At 38.1% G+C, this 19303-nt stretch overlaps 5 protein-coding genes, 1 long non-coding RNA gene and 1 other non-coding gene across 13 annotated transcripts; 5 read left to right on the top strand and 2 right to left on the bottom strand.

The window, feature by feature from the left end:
* Nucleotides 1–1784: 1784 nt before the first annotated feature.
* Liprin-beta (liprin-beta 1) lies at nucleotides 1785–8196 on the top strand. Of its 6 annotated transcripts, none has more exons than XM_083038570.1 (14): nucleotides 1786–1973; nucleotides 2056–2729; nucleotides 2823–2997; nucleotides 3687–3892; nucleotides 4051–4202; nucleotides 4301–4637; nucleotides 4842–5003; nucleotides 5078–5209; nucleotides 5321–5492; nucleotides 6023–6312; nucleotides 6394–6570; nucleotides 6679–7050; nucleotides 7207–7407; nucleotides 7804–8196. In XM_083038570.1, exons 3-13 carry the CDS (start codon nucleotides 2904–2906, stop codon nucleotides 7363–7365), a joined length of 2253 nt encoding a protein of 750 aa, XP_082894696.1. In that variant the 5' UTR covers nucleotides 1786–1973; nucleotides 2056–2729; nucleotides 2823–2903; the 3' UTR covers nucleotides 7366–7407; nucleotides 7804–8196. The 6 variants fall into 6 exon arrangements, with proteins under 6 accessions (XP_082894697.1, XP_082894696.1, XP_082894695.1 ...); XM_083038569.1 differs by having other exon boundaries at nucleotides 1786–2435; nucleotides 2583–2729; XM_083038571.1 differs by having other exon boundaries at nucleotides 1785–2729; nucleotides 7207–7303.
* Nucleotides 8197–8934: 738 nt separating this feature from the next.
* Nucleotides 8935–11148, top strand: Rpl27a (ribosomal protein L27A). The gene is made up of 5 exons (XM_083038592.1): nucleotides 8935–9036; nucleotides 9328–9391; nucleotides 9989–10086; nucleotides 10550–10699; nucleotides 10994–11148. The coding sequence occupies exons 1-5, from the start codon at nucleotides 8950–8952 to the stop codon at nucleotides 11120–11122; spliced, it is 528 nt and encodes a 175-aa protein (XP_082894718.1). The 5' UTR covers nucleotides 8935–8949; the 3' UTR covers nucleotides 11123–11148.
* Nucleotides 11149–11206: 58 nt separating this feature from the next.
* Sf3a2 (splicing factor 3A subunit 2) lies at nucleotides 11207–12488 on the bottom strand. The gene is made up of 2 exons (XM_083038590.1): nucleotides 11724–12488; nucleotides 11207–11632 (listed from the first exon to the last, which is right to left on the bottom strand). The coding sequence occupies exons 1-2, from the start codon at nucleotides 12267–12269 to the stop codon at nucleotides 11354–11356; spliced, it is 825 nt and encodes a 274-aa protein (XP_082894716.1). The 5' UTR covers nucleotides 12270–12488; the 3' UTR covers nucleotides 11207–11353.
* Nucleotides 12489–12641: 153 nt separating this feature from the next.
* Nucleotides 12642–14864, top strand: LOC145936387 (WD repeat domain phosphoinositide-interacting protein 4). 2 transcript variants are annotated; one of them, XM_083038583.1, is made up of 7 exons: nucleotides 12644–13000; nucleotides 13078–13345; nucleotides 13520–13760; nucleotides 13846–13994; nucleotides 14103–14204; nucleotides 14277–14395; nucleotides 14475–14864. In XM_083038583.1, exons 1-7 carry the CDS (start codon nucleotides 12955–12957, stop codon nucleotides 14582–14584), a joined length of 1035 nt encoding a protein of 344 aa, XP_082894709.1. In that variant the 5' UTR covers nucleotides 12644–12954; the 3' UTR covers nucleotides 14585–14864. The 2 variants fall into 2 exon arrangements, with proteins under 2 accessions (XP_082894708.1, XP_082894709.1); XM_083038582.1 differs by having other exon boundaries at nucleotides 12642–13000; nucleotides 14277–14864.
* On the bottom strand, nucleotides 14046–15345 carry LOC145936394 (uncharacterized). Its single transcript, XR_014425382.1, has 2 exons — nucleotides 15166–15345; nucleotides 14046–15024 (listed from the first exon to the last, which is right to left on the bottom strand). It is a non-coding gene; the product is annotated as an uncharacterized LOC145936394 (long non-coding RNA).
* A 350-nt stretch (nucleotides 15346–15695) lies between these two features.
* Nucleotides 15696–15802, top strand: LOC145936892 (U6 spliceosomal RNA). Its single transcript, XR_014425446.1, has one exon. It is a non-coding gene; the product is annotated as a U6 spliceosomal RNA (small nuclear RNA).
* A 725-nt stretch (nucleotides 15803–16527) lies between these two features.
* Pig-u (phosphatidylinositol glycan anchor biosynthesis class U) lies at nucleotides 16528–18741 on the top strand. The gene is made up of 4 exons (XM_083038421.1): nucleotides 16528–17138; nucleotides 17289–17491; nucleotides 17606–18293; nucleotides 18379–18741. The coding sequence occupies exons 1-4, from the start codon at nucleotides 17009–17011 to the stop codon at nucleotides 18630–18632; spliced, it is 1275 nt and encodes a 424-aa protein (XP_082894547.1). The 5' UTR covers nucleotides 16528–17008; the 3' UTR covers nucleotides 18633–18741.
* Nucleotides 18742–19303: the final 562 nt, after the last annotated feature.

Here is a 19303-nt window from a genome sequence, read left to right as displayed (position 1 = left end):
AAATTCAAGATTCCAGTTACAGAGGTATTTACGAGCGACAGAGGTGTGAGTTTAGAATCGATTTCGCATTTAAAGATTATAGTTTCAGAATTTATGCGAAAATTCACGATTAATTAAAAAACTTACTTTTCGCGCTTTTTTTTTTAATTACATTAGTTATCATATTTCACACAAATAGCGCTCTCTTTCTCTCAGCAAAAATTATATAACCAGTTATGTTATACCGTATCTGTTATAATGTTTTGTTACATAATACACGGTGCGAATGCACGCATTTTTCGTCGTAAATTTTTGTAATCTAGAAATTTGACAATAATCGTAAAAAAATTGAAATTCAAAGCGCTAATCTTTTTTCGTTTTTATATTTCGACGAAATATAATTGCATCTTCAGATATATATAGATCATCGTTAAGCCCGGAGTAAAATTAACAGCCGTACGACTTAAAATCTCTCTCATTCGCGATACTTCCGCGTGTCTATTTAACAGAGCGCTCCTAAACTCGTCGGCGCAATTATCGTCCTAACGAGTGCGTTCTGCCCCACGACCGTTCAGCTGTTCAGCTACGTCGTCTGGAAAATCGTATGAATCAGCACACGGTCGAGGTTTCGTCTCGTTGCGATCGGTATCTTCTAACTTCTAGATTTTCGAGTCTCTTTCTCGCGAAAAAAATTATTTATTCGGAGTGCAGGTCGGAAAAATGTTGGAGGAACACTTGAGAAAGGTATTCTTCTTCTTGCAGCGTTAAATGGTGATGGGCAAAGGTGAGGAGAGAAGCGGCACGACAGCGCAGGCGGGAGAGTCGACCTTCCTGGCGAAGAGCTCGACCGAGGCGAGCAAGATGCTGGAGGCCGCACTGCTCCAGATGGACGACATTATTTCTGGTACGATCGAGATTATTGTAGATGTACATATATTATTTGTAGATATCTCTGCATTTTGTTAACACAGCGATATCGACGTGATTCTAAAGAGAGAAAAGAAATATATATCGTTTTATAGTCTCGTCATTAAAAAGTCGAGAAATAATTCGCATCTCCAAGAATGAGATAAATTAATAAACTAATTTAAAAGTTTATTTCACAGATATGATTATATTATCTAAAATAGAGCAAATTATATAATAGATTAAAGATCATAGATTTATTTCTTGTGTACTTTGAACTTTAATTAACACTCTAAAATAATAGATTGAAAAAGCTCTGATATATATATAAATATAAATGCAGGTATAAAAAGGGCCAAGCACTGATATTGGATGCAACAAAATTATTTTGAAATTCCTCTATGTTTATTTTGAATTTCTTATTCTTACATACATATATCTTGAATATTTATTTCAATCTTTCCTTTGAATCATCCTCATTGTCAGTATATCAAAGGGCGGAGGAGAACAAGGAGCGTCTTGTTCTCCCTTCTCCCCTCTTTCTCCTCGTTATGCTGAGGATGATCCAAAAGAAGAATAGAAATGTTCAAAATAATTATAGAGGAATTTAAAAATAATTTTGTCACATCTAATATATGTATCCCTGGCTCTTATTAGCCCTTTTTATATCTTAATTTCTACTTAATTAACATTTATTGCTTTTCTATATCGTCAAATATATTTACAGGTGCTTGCGCCGAAAGCTCGGCCGAGAGCGGAAGCTCGGAGTGGAAAAACTCGGTGAAGGATGCGGCGAGGAGTCTCGTGACCGCGATAAAGAGCGCGCCGACCCCACCCCCGCCCCCCGACGCCGCCACCGAGGATATCCTGTTGGAGTGGATGCAACCGGTAAGCGATGCACCGCCAGACAAAGATGACTATCGACTACTACGCTCTGTTCTCTGCGTTCTTTCCGCGCCGACTTTATTCCGGCGATGAACGAAAAACGACTCGAACGTTTCCTCGGCCGCTTCCGACGCGCGTGAAACACGTGCGACGAGCTTCTGTCGCGTGCATCCGGGGCTGCGACTTCACATCCGGACTTACACGTCAGTACGTCACGTACGTTTACGCGCGTTCGCATCCGGACGCACCAGCTGACTAGCTGTTGGATGTAAATCGTAATTACAGACAGCCGTGATGTGATCGAGACCAGCGAACAAAATCGGCCGCTAAAAGTCCACGATTTGATTTTGATTAATCGTCATCACTTTTTGTATAGAGTGATATTTGCCTTTCGAGCAATGTATATACGTGATATGTGATGAAAAGCTACGCATTTCTTTGCAAGAAAGAGATAAGTATAATATAAAATTTATATTAATCACGACGCGCGTTATTATGTATAATTGTAGATATAATGGTATAATATATATTATTTGTTACATTATTATACGTTTGACTGTGTAACTTTAATTGTTTTAAACTCTTGTCATTTATTCTTTTTATCTTGTTTAAGTAGCCGGATGAAGGACTGCGGAGAGCCGTCTAATGGCCGCGATCTTCTCTAGGTAACAAAAAGAGAGGATACTGATCTATTTATAAATTGTTGTCGCGCCTCTCTCTCTCTCTCTCTCTTTCTCTCTTTCTCTCTTTCTTTCTCGTTTTCGTACTCCCTCCCGCTCCTCTCGAAGGATTTCTCATGGCGTTAATTTTAGTTTCGGCTGAGACGATGTCGCGGTTGGTAACGCGAGAGTGCATCTCATCGTGATAACGTTCTATTGTATACGAACGTGTTATTGGAGTCCAATACACTCTGCGACTACTCTCATCCCTGCTGACGTACATCAAGTGTCTGTTGAAAAGTAAGTGATAGAAACGTGAAAACTCTTCTTTGTCGAGAAAAGTACCCTGATGATATTTTTACTGGCTTATTAATAAATTTGTTACTGGAGCAGATCGTAATGTGCATCATACTGAGCTTAATTAGAAGACAGAAACGCGGTGATTTCGAAGAATAAAACTCAAACAAATTCATCATGGAGAGTGCATCGTGGAGCGGCGACATTATCGCCGCGGAACGAAAAAATCTTGCCCCGATAATGGAAGAAGAAGATAAGGGACAAGCGAAAGGTCTCTCTCCAATCTCTTTTCTCATCTCTCGCGTTCCTATATTGGCACTAACATATATAAAATTGTAAAATTAGTGCGATGATATCGAGACCCGGAATTTATCTTCCGATCAATACGTTAGCCGGATAAAAATATAAATCAATCTTTTTTTTAGTTGAATGCAATAGAAAAAGCAGAGTTCTCATATAGTTATATGATTTATGATTTTGAGAGTGAAACTACGACATTTTCAATGTGTGTTTCAGTTAAAAAGATACGATAAAACTCTTGGCAGACGTCCGACAGTCGAGATGATCGCGAGACTCGCATTCAGGCACTAAAAGCGTGCGGCTGGCTGGCTCGCTGGCTGGCTGGCTGGCACCGAAGTCATGCTTTTGATGGAGTACGCTCGAAATAGATCGCCTTAACCGCGGACCTACGCGCGCGGTTGACCGTCGAGGGCTCGTAACGTTCATTGACTCCTTATATACGAGTATATAGCAGTACGCGGGATCGATTGTGTCGCTTCAATCTCCGTTTGAGTAAACACGCGGAGTCACGACTGCCGGCACGAAAAATAGATCTCTTCGAACATCTTCACCATCGCCGCGGGCGGTACTGGACGGGAGGAATTTCTCGAGAAGCCTCCACGCGCGCGCGCGCTTCGGACGGATTTAAAAAAAGCTTTTAATCCGTAATATCTAATTCAGGTTCGCAATCGGACTCGTCGGACGCGGCGTCGACTATAAAGCTCTGGAGCAGCCGATGGACGCCCTCAGAGGGTTACGACTCGTCGGACACGTCGTCCGATTCCGACGCGGGTGACGACTACGTTCACGAGGATTATCCACGGGGCATCGCGGGACCGACGATCGCGTGCCAGGCGGCCTACCGATCGCAAGAGTGCTTATGTCAGGTAGACTCGAGATAGAGAGAGATTAAGCAGGAAATTGTATATAATATATATTTATAGATTGTATTTATATATAATTGCCAATTAGCGAGAAATAATTATATTCCGAAAAATAAGAGAGATATCTCTTCTGCCGTGAGGTATTGATGATATCGTTGTAGGCTTGCTTACTCGGCTATGCTAAGATGCTAGCGCTTCAAGGGAGTATGCCTAATATCTGTGCAGTATCCAGCGGTATGCCTAATATCTGCCCGGCGTCGTCCGCCAGTCATCTGGGAAGTTTCCCGTCTCTCTGCGCGACGCCGTGTACAAGGTCGCTTATTTTTCTCTCTAGCATATCCTAAATCTTTTTATATTTTTCTACAACGCACTCAAGAAAACTCTCCTCGATCTTCTTTTGCGAACCGACAGCATATCCAGCGAGTTGACGCATCACGCCGTTAAGGAACACATCGGTCATTATCCGCACGTCTGTCATCTGCAGCAAGGTCCGATATGCGCGAAAGAGCGTGGGATACACGCGGGTAGTAGGACGAACAGCACGACATCGCTGCCGGTAGATTCGAGTGCCGGTTCTCTAGGCAGAAGGCGACGCAGATTACGCAGCAGAGTGGATCGCGATCAGAGGGCCATGTCTCACAGCGATCTGATCTGCCATGAGAGGGAGAGGCTGCGTCACTATTGCTCCCTGCAGCAGTTTCACTGCGGCAGCGATGTTTGCATGAACAATTACCATGGTAAAACCGAGGTATACTGTATACTGTACATTTGTATATAGAAAGAGCTCTCAATAAAACTTCTGATTATATGTATATGTGTGTGTACATACATGTGTGCCATATGTATGAATTAATTCCCACTCTTCTTTTTTTTAAATAATATATCGCGTTATATTATTTCAAATTTTTCATTAAAATATTAACGATCGTTTTGTTCAATTTTTGCTTTTTAGGAACGACTAAGAAAACTGGAAAGTGAACGTGGAGCGCTGCATATGGAAGTCTCAGTTCTGTCCGAGCAAGTCGACGCGCAATCAAATAAGATTCAAGAGTTAGAGAGCATACTTCAGGACAAGAAAGATACTTTGAGGCAGATGGAAGAGTCGTTGCAAAAGGTAGGATACGATTTTACGAATCGTGTATCGTCGATATAGAGCTTAAAATAAACGAGAATTTATCTATCTCAAAGGAAATTCTATCGAGAAGCGCGTTGGAGACGCAAAAGCTTGAGCTTCTCACCTCCTTGTCCGAAATGAAACTTAGACAAGCTAGTTTGGAGCACGAGAATCTGGCACTGCGTAGCACAAGTCCCTTATCAAATGTTAGTATATATATTTAAATAATTAATATATATTGTAAAATATTCTAGAATATAGGATGCTATGATAAATAATCAAGAAAAACACCAGAGTAAATAATTTGACGTTTACAGGGTGAAAGATTTAGCAGACATACGGGTCAATATAGTAGTCTTCCTAGGCCACCAACGTCCAAGAAAGGTGTTGCATTTGGTAAGGTTCCAAATTTAGTCTCGGGAGCGCATACGACGGTACCCTTGGCTGTTAGGGGAGTCTCCGCGAGATGCCTGTCCGCTCCTATTTTAGGTTCCGATCGATCTTTATCTAAGCATGCGGTATCACAGATATGTTTAGATGTTTTTTTTTTTTTTTTCGACGAACTCAAATCGTCGCGCAACATTAATCGATAGTAACAGCATGTCGTTCAGAGATAACTCGCTTGCAAAGCATTCACGCGGCTAATAATGCGCGCATGCATTCGACATCGTTATCATTATTTAATGCATACATCGTTTAAATTTCTTCGCGGGTCCGAATTAATTTTCATAAATGTGTTTATGAAAATTATTTATGTATTTATGCGTTATTTTCTCATTTTTATTTTATCATTGTTTTTTTTTCATCCATTTTTGTACCATTTGGAAAATTTGACGCAAAGATGCAGTTTGCTAAATTGTAATCATGTACTATTTATTTAGAGAACTATGTACAGTTGAGAGACATAGGACCGCGAAGAATTAGTATACAAATTTATATTATATGAGATATACATGTGTAACATTGTCACTAATTGTAAGTAAAACGTCAGCGATTACAAACGGATAATACCATTGTAGCGGAAGAAGCAAAAATCGTAATCTGCGAGGCCAACGTGGAACCGCCACCGCCGAAATTGCTCGCGGAACTTACTATGGAGGAAATCGGCGATTGGTTGTCTCGCTTCGGTTTGGAGTGCTACGCCGCTGAATTGAGACGATGGGGTGCCACTGGACCAAAGTTGCTCGACGCCACGCAGGTTCAACTGGAGAAAGAGTTGGACATAAAGAACATCCTGCACAGAAAAAAGCTCCTTTACGCCATCGAATCGGAGCGAAGCAACGACGCCGGATTTCTCGGTTCTCACAAGGTTGCGTTTTAAAGCGTTTTACTTAAAATGTTTCATTGAAAAAAATTCCAAGCTGAAATGATTCCTTCTCGTATCTCGCAGATGGACAACGCGGCCGTGCTACGGTGGCTGGATGACATTGGCCTGCCGCAACACAAGGAAGCCTTTCATCACGCAAAAGTTGACGGTAGAGTTTTACACAGGTTGACCACGGAGGATCTACTGAATCTCGGAGTGATTGCGCAGTTGCATGCCGCCAGTTTAAGACGCGGAATTCAGGTACTTGGCACACGCGCGTGTTATTTACATCATACTTTAATTATTCAGAAGCTTTGACATATATATTTGGAATATCTTGGTATACGAAACGAGAGTTGTAAATTGCAGGTCTTGCGAGACTTGAATTTTGAGTTTGACAACCTGGAGAGAAGATCCGCGAATGGAAACGGCGCCGACGGTAGCAACGTGACTCTCTGGACGAATCATCGCGTGATGGAATGGCTGCGCGTCGTGGATCTCGCAGAATACGCACCAAACATGCGCGGCTCCGGCGTACACGGCGGTCTGATAATCCACGAGGGTCGATTCACCTCCGAGCTGCTCGCGGCGTTGCTCAGCATTCCGCCAGCGAAAACTTTACTTCGTAGGCACTTGACAACGCACTTCAATCAGATCCTCGGCAGAGAGGTGGTCCAGCATAAGAGAGAGATAGAAAGCACACTCGGATTCGTTCCGCTGACGCTTACCGCCAGATTAAAGGTGCGCGTTTCAGAATTTTATTTATACATTATACTTCATGTCAGAATAATCTTGTGATATTTCTTGCGATCTTCTTGTATACAATCTATTTTATCGCAATAGTATTAATGTCGCTTCTTAAAAATATTAGATTATGTGTGGTTAAATTTTTATCAGGTACCAAAGAAATCTCAATTCACGCTGAAACGTAAAAAGAGTAAAAACGAGATGGATTTCGGCAATTTGGTTTGCCCATTGGAAGCATCGCCACCAGGTACCCCATCAACGCCCTCGTCAACACCGGGCAGCCCTAACTTGAACTCACCCACATTCTAACCACAATTAAAGCTTCATTCGAGTAATCATCTAAACTAACTTGTAAGTCTAACTCGACTAATGTTATTAGAAATCGAGAAATACTGAAACATAAGGTTATACGAATTGTATAAATTATACTCTCACTCTTCTCTTTGCAAAATTCTATATTTCTGCCTTTATAACATTATATTCACTTTGAACGAATAAGAATATAAAGATAACAAGTGTATCTTCATCTGGCTTTAAAATTTTATCGGCTTATATCACAACTTTTGCAGTAGTGTATTATAGCGATTGCTTTTTTTATTCGCAATCATTCATCTCTTCATTATGAACAATAGTACTTTTTTTTTTAAATCACAAAAGCATCGAATCACATATAGGGCGCTATTATTAATTTCGGATATATTTTTGTATATCTGTTTTATCCAGCTAAAAAAAGTTATAACTTTTCAGATCTGGAGGATACTGGACAAAGAAGAGTTATAGGTTGCATATGAATGGCGGATGGAAATGTAAAGCGATATACTTCGGCGTGAAAAAATAAAATAAGTAGATATTTATCTATTTATGTATCCAGACAATTGATAAACCATGATAAAACATCGGAATCATCCGGGACCAGTTATCCATATCGTGAATTACCGAATTAGCTGTATTTAAACGTGTACTTTGATACGAAGTTATATAAACGAGAGAGAGCTAACTCCAACACCGCCAGTCTCATTAACGCCATGAATTAAAAGATTCAATGAAAATTAACCGCACAATTTAGATAATAAGTATTTTTATTACCAATCATTAAATTATAGATCTAATGCAAATTGGAAATAAAAAACTGAATTTGTATCTACTCTCCATATATGTCTCTATTCATTCTTAACATATGGCTCTAATAATAAATAGAACATGATATGTGATAATTATATATAATCAATTGTTTCTCTAGAGTTATTGTTATTCCTGAAATGTCCTGAAATAATGAAAATGTTTTTTTACTGTATCGCAGAGTACAAGACTGTTTCACACACAATATTTTGCATAGTTTTATAATAATTATAATAGAATCTCCTTAATTTTTGTTTCTTTAGGAGATAGGAGCAAAATTTATTGAAAAATATGTATGCAATCATATGATGATATAGAAGAGACGCAGCATTAATCTTTGTTTGTGAAAGTACATGTGTAAGGGTATCAAAATTAGAAGAATTAAATATAAAGATTAAATAATAGAAAGGCTTCTGATCTCTTATTAACATCATGCTAAATTATAAATTTTGAAAAACATAACCTAGTAAAATTAGTACACCTTTACTGTTGTTAGAGGTCAGAAGGACTCCCTTCTTTGCGCATGCGCATGAATATGATATCACTGAAGTAGTTAAATCTTATGAAATAAGGTCCTGTATAGACCCAGTTTGATTGTTTTTAAAAATTTTTAGAAATTTTTGAAAAAAAATTAATGAAAAACAGAAAATAAAAATTTACATATACAAATTATAATAATTTATTTATTGGTTACTTGAGCTGTTTTCTGCGAGATTTTGCCAAAATTGTGAGGTGCCCATCACATATACGTGACTGTAATCGCCATCGTCGCGCATGCGCGGAAAAGAGAGTCGTCTGTCTGCTTGTACGGAAGTTGTACCTTCTACCACCTATTCTTTTTCTTTCGCTTTCGTCAAGATGGTGAGTGTATTCGCGTTATGTTACCTCTGTAATAATCCAACAATATCGACGACATCATGGTTACATTCGCAATTTATTTACGATAAACGCACAATCGACAATATCGGGAATAATTTTCTTTAATTATTATGCTCTCGAGAAAAAGACCGCAACATTCATTTGCGTCGTGTTGGAGGAAGATAACCTCTCAACATCATGTTAACGCTATTCTTAATCCAAGCAATAATTTAAGTAGCATTCGTCGTACGTGTGTCTCGCTACTTATATTACGCTTTCATTGTATTTTCTTAGTCGACACATAAGAAGAAGACCAGGAAGCTACGTGGACACGTGAGTCATGGACACGGCCGCGTTGGTAAGTTTATTCCCATATGATTTTTAACTTTTTATATTTATATATTTTTCTCTTTAAGCAATATTTTTTCTACTACTATTTTGGCGAGTTTTTTAATTCATCGCATAAAGGGCAGTCTACAATGGCAATAAGCAGTATAGAGTAAGCAGTAAGCAGTATGAAATGGGATTTGCCCATGTCGTTACTCCCGGTCTTTACATCCACTAAAAACAGTATATAATGGCAATAACAAGGCTGTAGAAATAGAGAATATACTGTTTTTAGTGGATGTAAAGACCGGGAGTAACGAAATGGGCAAATCCCATTTCATACTGCTTACTGCTTACTGCCATTGTAGACTGCCCTTAATGCGATTGATTAATCGATGAATTAAAAAAACTCGCCATATACATGATGATATTGCAACGGGCGGTCTTAAAAGTGCCGTACAAACACTTACATTCGTGTAGATTGTTGCATTCTGATTATAAGCCTTCATGTGTTACATGAAGCAAATAAGAGTATATGATAAATATTGTTTATAAAAATACATCCGATACACTAAACAATAAGTACAAGTAAAATTTTATTATTTCATAATACTGTTGCATCTTTCAGGCAAGCACAGGAAGCATCCTGGTGGTCGTGGTAATGCGGGTGGTATGCACCATCATCGAATAAATTTTGATAAATACCATCCTGGATATTTTGGAAAGGTGAGAATGTTTCTACAAGATATTGTACTTCTGTAAAGCCTAGTCTACAATGGCAGTAAACAGTATAGAGTAAGCAGTAAGCAGTATGAAATGGGAATTGCCCATTTCGTTACTCCCGGTCTTTACATCCACTAAAAACAGTATACAATGGCAATAACAAGGCTGTAGGAATAGAGAGTATACTGTTTTTAGTGGATGTAAAGACCGGGAGTAACGAAATGGGCAATTCCCATTTCATACTGCTTACTGCTTACTGCTTACTCTATACTGCTTACTGCCATTGTAGACTAGGCTTTACAGAAGGCTATGTATATAACGAATGATTGATGAATGAGAATTTAATTTTCACTAATGATATGAATTATATAATTGATTAGATTCTTTTGTTGTATAGTCTGAATTACTTTTTGTGTTCAAAATCTATTATCGGGATATCTTTAATTGATGTTTGTTCCGTTGACAGCTTGGTATGAGGAACTATCATTTGCGACGTAACACCAAATGGTGTCCTGCGATAAATTTGGACAAATTATGGACCCTTGTCTCTGAACAAACGAGATTGAAATACAAAGATGTCGAAGGCAAAGCACCTGTCATTGATCTTGTAAAAGCGGTAAGTCAGACTTTCTTTTAACTTTAATTTTTTATATTTACATATATATATATTTTTTTTCTTTTCTCTTTAAACATTTGGTAATATTTTTTCTACTACTATACATGATGATATTGCAACGGGCGGTCTTAAAAGTGCTGTACAACACTTACATTCGTGTAGATTGTTGCATTCTGATTAATTTCTTGCAAAATTTCTCTTATATTTAAATTAAAATCTAAAATAATATTTAAAAAATTAATATATATTTTGATGTTAGAGTTTATGTCAAGTGATCAATATTTATCTTTTCAGGGATATTACAAACTTTTGGGGAAAGGACGTCTTCCCAAGCAACCTGTCATCGTAAAGGCTAAATTCTTTAGTAAACAAGCTGAAGATAAGGTCAAGGCAGTTGGTGGCGCGTGCGTCTTGTGCGCGTAATCGTTAAATAAACATTTTTTAAAACATTCATGTCTCACGTGTCTTAATTTGATTAGATTATATTTTGTTTAAGTATATTACATATTTTTTGACTTTATATAAATATCAAGTAAAATGAGATTGGTCTCTCATATGTTGATAGAAATATATAAACACAATGACATTTTCTTGAGAAAGGTAGTATGTGCAAACTTTCATTACAAAAAAAAATTACACGAGCAGTCGAATGCATTACGCTAAATGAGGCGGTGGAGGAGGTATTTGCATTCCACCCGCCAGGAGAGCCGGTGGTGGTGGTACTGGATTGAACATGGGTGGTCTAGGAGGGGGCGGTGGAACAGGTACCATCGTACTCAATCCTGGCCTTATCAGAGGAACTGGCGGCGGCGGTACTTTGCCCACGGACGGTTTTTCATTCTTGAACGCAAATTGCAGAAAAAATTGTTTCGTATCCTTGTTCCAGTGAGTCCAGAATTTTCCTTCCGCCTTCTCCACTTCTCTGCTGGGAACCTGTAAATCATTATAGATTATAAATGACGATTTTATTTTATTCGGGGAACAATGTTGGGAATATTCGGAGGCAGCTTTTAAAATATCTTACTTTGAAGGCAATAGTCTCGTACGGCTCGGCTGCAAACAGCAGATACTGCCATTTGCGATCCGGTGGCTCGACCCTCTGCTCGTAGGCGGACATAAACCTATGTCGCGGTATAACATTGTCCGCCACCTCCGGATAGTCTACCTGAAACAGAAGACTTTGCTGGCCGGATTCCGGATCGCGTTGCTTCGTAACTCGATAACCAGGTCGACCGATCTTTACGAATTTCTTGGGCTCGACTCGGGGTTTCTCCGGCGCTAGGGTCTGTGGCGCTTCCTTGGCTTCCTTAGCGGCCCTTCTGGCCAGATTAGCCTGATGCTTCTTACCCTGCGTGTGCGCCAGGTAACTGCCCTCGTTGTTGTGCAAGGTGAGACACAATTTGCACTCGTACGAGCCCAGGTGATTCTTCATAAAATACGGGTCCTTGTTCAAGTCTATAGTCTCCAGGGCGAGTTGACGCAGCCGTTCCCGGCGGTCGCGGTTGCTCTCCGACCAGGAGGCGACCCCGCCGCCACCGGTTTTGCCACCCGGACGATTTTGGAAATCCATCCTCGATCACTCGGAATGAGAGATATAGTATTTGATATTTTTCACACTCGTTCTTCTCGTAAAATGTAAAAACAACCGCACCAGACAGGAATGTAAATATAAATAACCTCGTAAGATGTGCTTTGTGGTTATGATGCGCTCGAGTTGTGACGGTTGTGACCAGTTGTGACGAGTGTTTCACTTGTCACAACCGCGTTTCATGAGGTCACTAGATGGGCTAGCAGCGCGAACGTGCTGAAACCTGCAACCTCGTACTCAATTGACTCGTTTGGACAAATTCTCGATTGAACCGCGATTTGTGTGTGATTTGACCACTCAAGACTAGATGGACAGAGATTTCTTTCTTCTTATTGGTCAAATCCTATGCAACTCGATTTTCGACGCGATAACCTAATGTAAGCATGACAATTTCTTTCCAAATGAGATTCATCGTGTTTATCTGTATTCGTATATGTCTGCTATTGTTATGATGTACCACACTTGTTGATAAATAGTAGCGTTGACCCAGTTTGATCCAGGTTTAATCATGGCACGATTCAATCTTAATACGTCATGGATTTAATGTTTAAATTGTTGCTAAAAATCGACTTTCCTTGTTGAAAAAAAAAAAAAGATCAAGATTATTAATAGAATCATTGCACGTTATTGCTCTCTCGACGCTTCGTCGACAGAAACTACGAGAGTTATGGCAGCGAGAGGCATTCACAGCTTGAGATTTAATCAGGATCAAGGTGAGCTTCTCAATCTTTTTCACCAGAAGAAATTTAAGCTGTAACATATAATGTTTTCATTGTCTTCCCTTTGATAGGATGCTTTACTTGTTGTATGGAATCTGGGCTGAGAATTTACAACGTCGAACCACTGGTCGAAAAGGCGCACTTCGATAACGATTTGATGGGAAGCATCTCCATGGCGGAGATGCTCTGGAGGACGAACGTGATCGCCGTTGTAGGCGGCGGAAACCGTGCTAAATTCGCTGACAATACTGTCTTAATCTACGACGATCTGTCAAAAAAGTTTGTCATGGAAGTCACTTTCACCAGTTTAATCAAAGCAGTCAGATTGCGAAGAGATAAGTAAGTTACTTGATACTCCAGGTGTTTCTTCTCGTGAACACACATGGGGAGAGAGAGAGAGAGAGAGAGAGAGAGAGAGAGAGAGAGAGAGAGAGAGAGAGAGAGAGAGAGAGAGAGAGAGAGAGAGAGAGAGAGAGAGAGGTCTATTAATATAGGAATGATTTTGTGTCATAGAATGGTGGTAGCGCTACAGCGAGAGATTCATGTCTTTTCATTTCCTACACCTATTCGAAGGCTGTTGACGCTTGAAACTAGAAATAATCCGATGGGTTTGATGGAAATTGCGACGTTTGCGACAGCACAGAGGCAACTATTGGCTTTTCCTGGCCACAAACTTGGTAGTGTACAATTGGTGGATCTTGCAGCCACTGAAGCTGGAAGTTCTAGCGCTCCTGTCACTCTCTCTGCACATCAGGTATTTTAATAATTAATAAAAGGGAGCAATCTTTTATTTAGTTTTACTATTGCACATATATACATATATTCTAATATGACAACAGGGTGCACTGGCGTGTCTGGCAGTTAATGGAAATGGGACCATGATTGCTACTGCGTCGGTTCAAGGAACTTTGATCAGAGTGTGGGACTCTGTGCGCAGGAGTTTGTTAGTCGAATTGAGGCGCGGTGCCGATCCTGCTACGCTCTATTGGTCAGTAAATAAGATTGATATCATTGAGATATTAGCACTTTAAGCATCATCTAATAATAAAAAACTTTATTTTTATTTTATTAATGGTTACATGATATTCTTTTCCAGTATAACTTTTAGCAGAGATTCGGAATTTTTGTGTGTCTCGAGCGACAAGGGGACAGTACATATATTCGCTCTGAAGAATACCAGCTTGAATCGACGATCCACGTAGGTGAACAGTTTTTCGAGCAAGCAAATTTTTTTATCGCACGATTTATAATTTTATATCATTGTTTTTAGTTTTTCCAACATGGGCTTTCTTGGTAATTATGTGGAGAGTCAATGGGCACTGGCTACTTTCACGGTACCTCCGGAGTGCGCGTGCGTTTGCGCGTTTGGCATGCATAATTCTGTGATAGGTATTTTATATGAAAAGAAATTTATCATAGCGATGTTTATCATAGATATGTTTTGCTTCCCTTTTCTTCTTCATTTCAGCTGTATGTATGGATGGAACATTTCACAAGTACATCTTCACTGCAGAAGGCAATTGCAATCGGCAAGCATTTGACGTCTTTCTCGATGTATGTGACGACGATGATTTTTAACATAAGGCCTACTACGTATTTATGGAGAAATACAAGATTATTATCGTTATAAAACAGTACTTGCAACGAAGTTTCTCTAGTCGGTTTGCAAACGAGATTTCATGTATGTGATAATTGTACAGGTAATTGAGTAAATGGTGCAAAAAGCACACAAGTTGTGAAAAAATTGATATTCCATGTGTTTTCAACTTTTTCATGGTGTATATACATATGCTTTGCATAATTATATAGTAAATACTATATATTATATAATAAATATTGACATTTATTTTGTACAACAGACTATGTAATTATTTTTTGTCACCTAGCTTTTATCTGAAGATGCAGAAAAAAATTAACATATAATTTACTATAACACACTGATTCCATAGGAACCTTGAAATACATTTCATAGAATAACTTGTGTTCATTTGTCGGAAGGAAAGGCTCGTTCTCTAATTCTCTCTGAAATAAATAGATTGCATGTTACAATAATATAAATAACTACGTAAATTAACTCTAATATTTTCAAAAAAAGACACGCGTACTGTATGGCTCAGGATTTATCATGGGTTGGATCATGGAAGCATAACAAAATACACCTATAAGTCCAACAAAACCTCCGACAAATACACCATATCTCCATCCTCTCAATCGCATAGTTTCCAATTGATTTAAAACAGCGTATACAAGCTCTCAATCTTAATTAATTTAAAGCATGAATAGAGAAGTTTCTATCATGAAAAATCGAACATATTCCACTTGTTCCATTTAATTATATCTCCAATCTGTAAGAACACATAATAAGATTTAAAATAAAATTACTATACATTGTCACAAAAAGAGATATCGCACTTAATTCTTATTGCGGGAATTATATTGTATTAATCATTAAATAATTCACAGTTTTATTAGTACATACATCGCATATTATTGGATATCTCGTATCTATTTCTGAGATTATAATAAGAATCAATGATGAAAAAGAAAAGCCTGAGAGCGACTTAACCTAACCATCCATTTTGATGTTATGATTCAATGCCACTAGATGGCGATTATAATTTTTAATTTCTCGTGAGTATACTTTACAACGGTATTCAGTTTATAAGAAATTTCTTCAAGAGACATTAATGTACTTGCTTCGGCAGTACATATACTAAAATTGGAACGATACAGAGAAGATTAGCATGGCCCCTGCGCAAGGATGACACGCAAAATCGTGAAGCGTTCCACATTTTTTGCTCTCATTGTCAATATAAAAAATATTTTTTTTTACGCACACTGCACGAGTTAATTAATTTATATATATATTAGATTTGTTTTTTTGTAGCTGTTTCCTGCACTATATTAAAAATGACAGATAATTTCGAAATTAGACAAAAAAGGAGAAAGAACAAAAAGTTCAGCTAGAAAGAACAAATCTATTATTTAAACTGCAATTATAAAATCCTAAATTATAATAAAGTTTTTTCAAATATATGAAAATTTGGCGTAAAATGATAATATTAAAAGACATTATATTTATATAAATTTTTATATAAATTCTGTAAAAGTTTTTGTTTATCGAGTCTCTTTTCAGAATTTATAAAATTATTTCATTATATATCGAGATTTTTTCGAGAGAATCTTTTGATACATTTGAATATCAATTTAACAATGTTTTTTTTACAAGGGAATTAATATTGAAAAAAATAACACAAAATAAACGCACAAAGCGCAATTTTCTCGTGCAAGTGAAATGTTGGATTCACATTATTAAATTTTATCGATCTGTGATAATTTATCGAGATTGCCTTTGCGATTTCGATATACGATTGACAATAAAGCCCCTTGCACAATGCTAAGCGATAGCGATAGGAATAGCGATAACGATAGAAAAATATCTATTCTCTGTTCTTATTGGTGGAATAAAAAATATTTACCAATAGGAACAGAGGTTAGATACTATTCTATCGCTATCGCTATTCCTATCGCTATCGCCTAGCATTGTGCAAGGGCTTTAACCGTATATTTTTCCATATTTATTCGAGAGTGAGTCTGAGCGAATCTAGAGAGAGAATATTGTGAAAATTTCGTATTATTAATTAGAAACGTGTATATTTTTTATCGTACACACAAATGCCCAAGTATACACTAGGGTGTTTGGAAGTGTCAAGTGAGAAATGTTGACGGTGTCTGGCGGTCTCGTCGCCGCGCGTGTGATTTCTTTGCGAAACATCACGCCGATCTAAAATAAATACAATTATATTACACGGCCGTAATATAAATATAATAAAGGATTAAGCCGGAAAATTCTCTCGCGCCGAAGTTTAGCGATAACGATATCCCGTTGAGACAGTAAAGTATGCGGACACCAGTGCCGCTCGATTGACAGGTTATATTCGCGGACGAATAAATGTGAATCGATCGCGAGTGTAGAATCGCGAGGGAAAAAAAGGGGAAAACATGTCGAGGAAGTGGTTGTCGAATTTCGCGTTGGCCGGTACTATCAGATTGCTGTTAATGAACTCTGATTATCAAAAAATAATCGGCAATCGCGTCGAAGTGTCAACCGCCCTCAACTCCTGGAAGAGAGGTTAGTTGATTTTTTGCATTAGAGTTTACCAAGGATAGAAAGAATATAATTTTTGATTTCGGTTGTTCGGAAAGTACGTAGCGAAAATCGCCTTACTTTGATCGATTGAGAGACAGATTTTTATAATGCTAACTCTGATGGATTTTTCAGTGACCGAGGGAGTTTATTTGCATGAATTCGGTATAGATCCTTATGAAGGAGACCTGTTTCACGAAACCCCAATAGGCTTATACGTCTTCAAGCTTATGCAGAAATACTTACCTCAGTGGGCGTTGTTTCTGCTGTTTGTTGTCACTGATTTGGCAACTGCTCTGTGCCTCGCCTTTACTGCGAAGCGCTATGCCATTGAGCTGGTCAGTTCTGCATTGAGATGACAGTTAAGCTTGGAATCTAGTTAAAATATTTTTAAGCTTGCGACAATCAATCAAAAGGATTTATATATTTACATTTCTATTTGTATATTATAGGCAACGAAAAGGAAAGAGGGAAAGGAAGATGATAGAAAGCCTAGTAAAGATATTCCTGGCACGTCTGCTCTGTATGTTTCTGCAGGGTATCTGTTCAATCCTTACATAATACTGAACTGTGTCGGCCTAACAACGACAGTTTTTACAAATCTACTCTATTCGATTGCGCTGGTATCAATGACAAGACGGTCCATGTTCTGGAGTTGCATGTCGATAGCGCTACTGACACTGCAAGGACTCTATCCTGTGTCGCTCATGGTACCCGCAACCATCTACGTCGCCAGCACGGCAAAGAATAGAAGAATCAGTATCGTTACAATGTTAATCACATTTACAAGTATCTTAACTGCCCTATTCGCTATTTCCTACAGCATCATGGGAAGCTGGTCGTTTTTACGAAACACAATTGGCTTTATACTGACCGTTCCCGATTTACGTCCGAATATCGGGTTGTACTGGTACTTCTTTACAGAGATGTTTGAGCATTTTAGATGGCTCTTCATCGCATCCTTTCAAATAAACGTCAGTTTACTGTACATAGTTCCGCTAGCCCTGCGATTACGACGTGATCCAATGTTACTGGCGTTCTCCTACTTAGCGATAGCTGCCATATTCAAGTCTTATCCGTGTATCGGAGACGTCGGCTTCTATATATCTCTGTTACCATTGTGGAAGCACTTGTTTCAACGTGAGTCAAAGAAATTTTACAATCAATTTCAAATCAATTATGCAAATTGTTTCTAATCCCACCTAATTTTACTTTTTTTTTCCAGATATGCAACAGGGATTTATCGTAGGTTGTTTTATACTATTTTGTACGGTATTCGCGCCGACCGTGTGGCATCAGTGGATATATTCCAGATCGGCGAACGCAAATTTCTATTTCGGGGTAACACTGGCGTTTGCCATAGCGCAGATTTTTCTTCTTACGGATATCCTGTTCGCCAGCGTGAAACACGAGTTCGCAATTCAACATGGCATCAATAAGAAAGTTAATGGAAATGAGGCTAAATTGCTGCTCGAATAAGAATAAGAATGCTTTCCTAGATCGTGAAATGTATAATACCTTGTCGATGAACAATGATACCAAGTGATACAGTACTTCTGGAGTATTTATTTCAAGAAAATAAATAGTTTTTTACAAAATGTAAATATTTTCTTTGATATTCTAAATACCTCCCATTCCTTCTATAATATTTTACAAGAAGGTTGGTGAAAAAAAAAGATCACATGTTTTGAACGTTACCGTGATCTTAAACAATAACACATAATTTTCGTAATTGATTTAAATATCGAGCCTATATTGTTGTATACAATATATCGTGACGTGTATATATATATATATATATATATATATATATATATTTCGATATTGTCAACATTTATTTGTAAGTTGCATTTTTCTTAATTTTAATGTCCGTCTTTCGTTAATCTGTTATGTGTTACTCTGCTCATATTACATCTTTAAATCTTAAATGTTTCCGGCTAGAAAATATACGTGTATTGAAACCTCAGCTATCTCTTCTCTTTTTTCTTGCTTATTGTTAGTTTATCAACTGGAGAATAATATATCTCGAAGATGTCTGAAATCCATTGGAAGTTATACTTTTGAACTGCTAACTTGGATCAGAGAAATCTCAGTATGAATTTTTACATTTAGTAGAGAATTTTTACATTATAATTGTATTTAAAAAAAAA

This window comes from Prenolepis imparis, unplaced genomic scaffold (assembly GCF_030444845.1).
Source record: "Prenolepis imparis isolate NDT839.2.m4 unplaced genomic scaffold, iyPreImpa1.0 SCAF_5, whole genome shotgun sequence".
In the NCBI taxonomy this organism is placed as follows: Eukaryota; Metazoa; Arthropoda; class Insecta; order Hymenoptera; family Formicidae; genus Prenolepis; species Prenolepis imparis.
The sequence above is the reverse complement of the archived record's forward strand: the minus strand, read 5'-3'. Positions and strand labels throughout refer to the sequence as shown.

Excerpts from the sequence above, each read along its gene's own strand:
- Liprin-beta (XM_083038570.1), top strand. The coding sequence starts at position 2,904 with ATGGAGAGTGCATCGTGGAGCGGCGACATTATCGCCGCGGAACGAAAA. Across the intron at positions 5,493-6,022 it reads CCTGTCCGCTCCTATTTTAG|CGGAAGAAGCAAAAATCGTA; the intron begins GTTCCGATCGAT and ends ATACCATTGTAG. Across the intron at positions 6,571-6,678 it reads GTTTAAGACGCGGAATTCAG|GTCTTGCGAGACTTGAATTT; the intron begins GTACTTGGCACA and ends TGTAAATTGCAG.
- Rpl27a (XM_083038592.1), top strand. The coding sequence starts at position 8,950 with ATGCGCGGAAAAGAGAGTCGTCTGTCTGCTTGTACGGAAGTTGTACCT. Across the intron at positions 9,037-9,327 it reads CTTTCGCTTTCGTCAAGATG|TCGACACATAAGAAGAAGAC; the intron begins GTGAGTGTATTC and ends GTATTTTCTTAG. Across the intron at positions 10,700-10,993 it reads TCATTGATCTTGTAAAAGCG|GGATATTACAAACTTTTGGG; the intron begins GTAAGTCAGACT and ends TTATCTTTTCAG.
- Sf3a2 (XM_083038590.1), bottom strand. The coding sequence starts at position 12,269 with ATGGATTTCCAAAATCGTCCGGGTGGCAAAACCGGTGGCGGCGGGGTC. Across the intron at positions 11,633-11,723 it reads ACGAGACTATTGCCTTCAAA|GTTCCCAGCAGAGAAGTGGA; the intron begins GTAAGATATTTT and ends AATGATTTACAG.
- LOC145936387 (XM_083038582.1), top strand. The coding sequence starts at position 12,955 with ATGGCAGCGAGAGGCATTCACAGCTTGAGATTTAATCAGGATCAAG. Across the intron at positions 13,346-13,519 it reads GTCAGATTGCGAAGAGATAA|AATGGTGGTAGCGCTACAGC; the intron begins GTAAGTTACTTG and ends TTTGTGTCATAG. Across the intron at positions 13,995-14,102 it reads GATCCTGCTACGCTCTATTG|TATAACTTTTAGCAGAGATT; the intron begins GTCAGTAAATAA and ends ATTCTTTTCCAG.
- Pig-u (XM_083038421.1), top strand. The coding sequence starts at position 17,009 with ATGTCGAGGAAGTGGTTGTCGAATTTCGCGTTGGCCGGTACTATCAGA. Across the intron at positions 17,139-17,288 it reads CCTCAACTCCTGGAAGAGAG|TGACCGAGGGAGTTTATTTG; the intron begins GTTAGTTGATTT and ends TGGATTTTTCAG. Across the intron at positions 18,294-18,378 it reads GTGGAAGCACTTGTTTCAAC|ATATGCAACAGGGATTTATC; the intron begins GTGAGTCAAAGA and ends TTTTTTTTCCAG.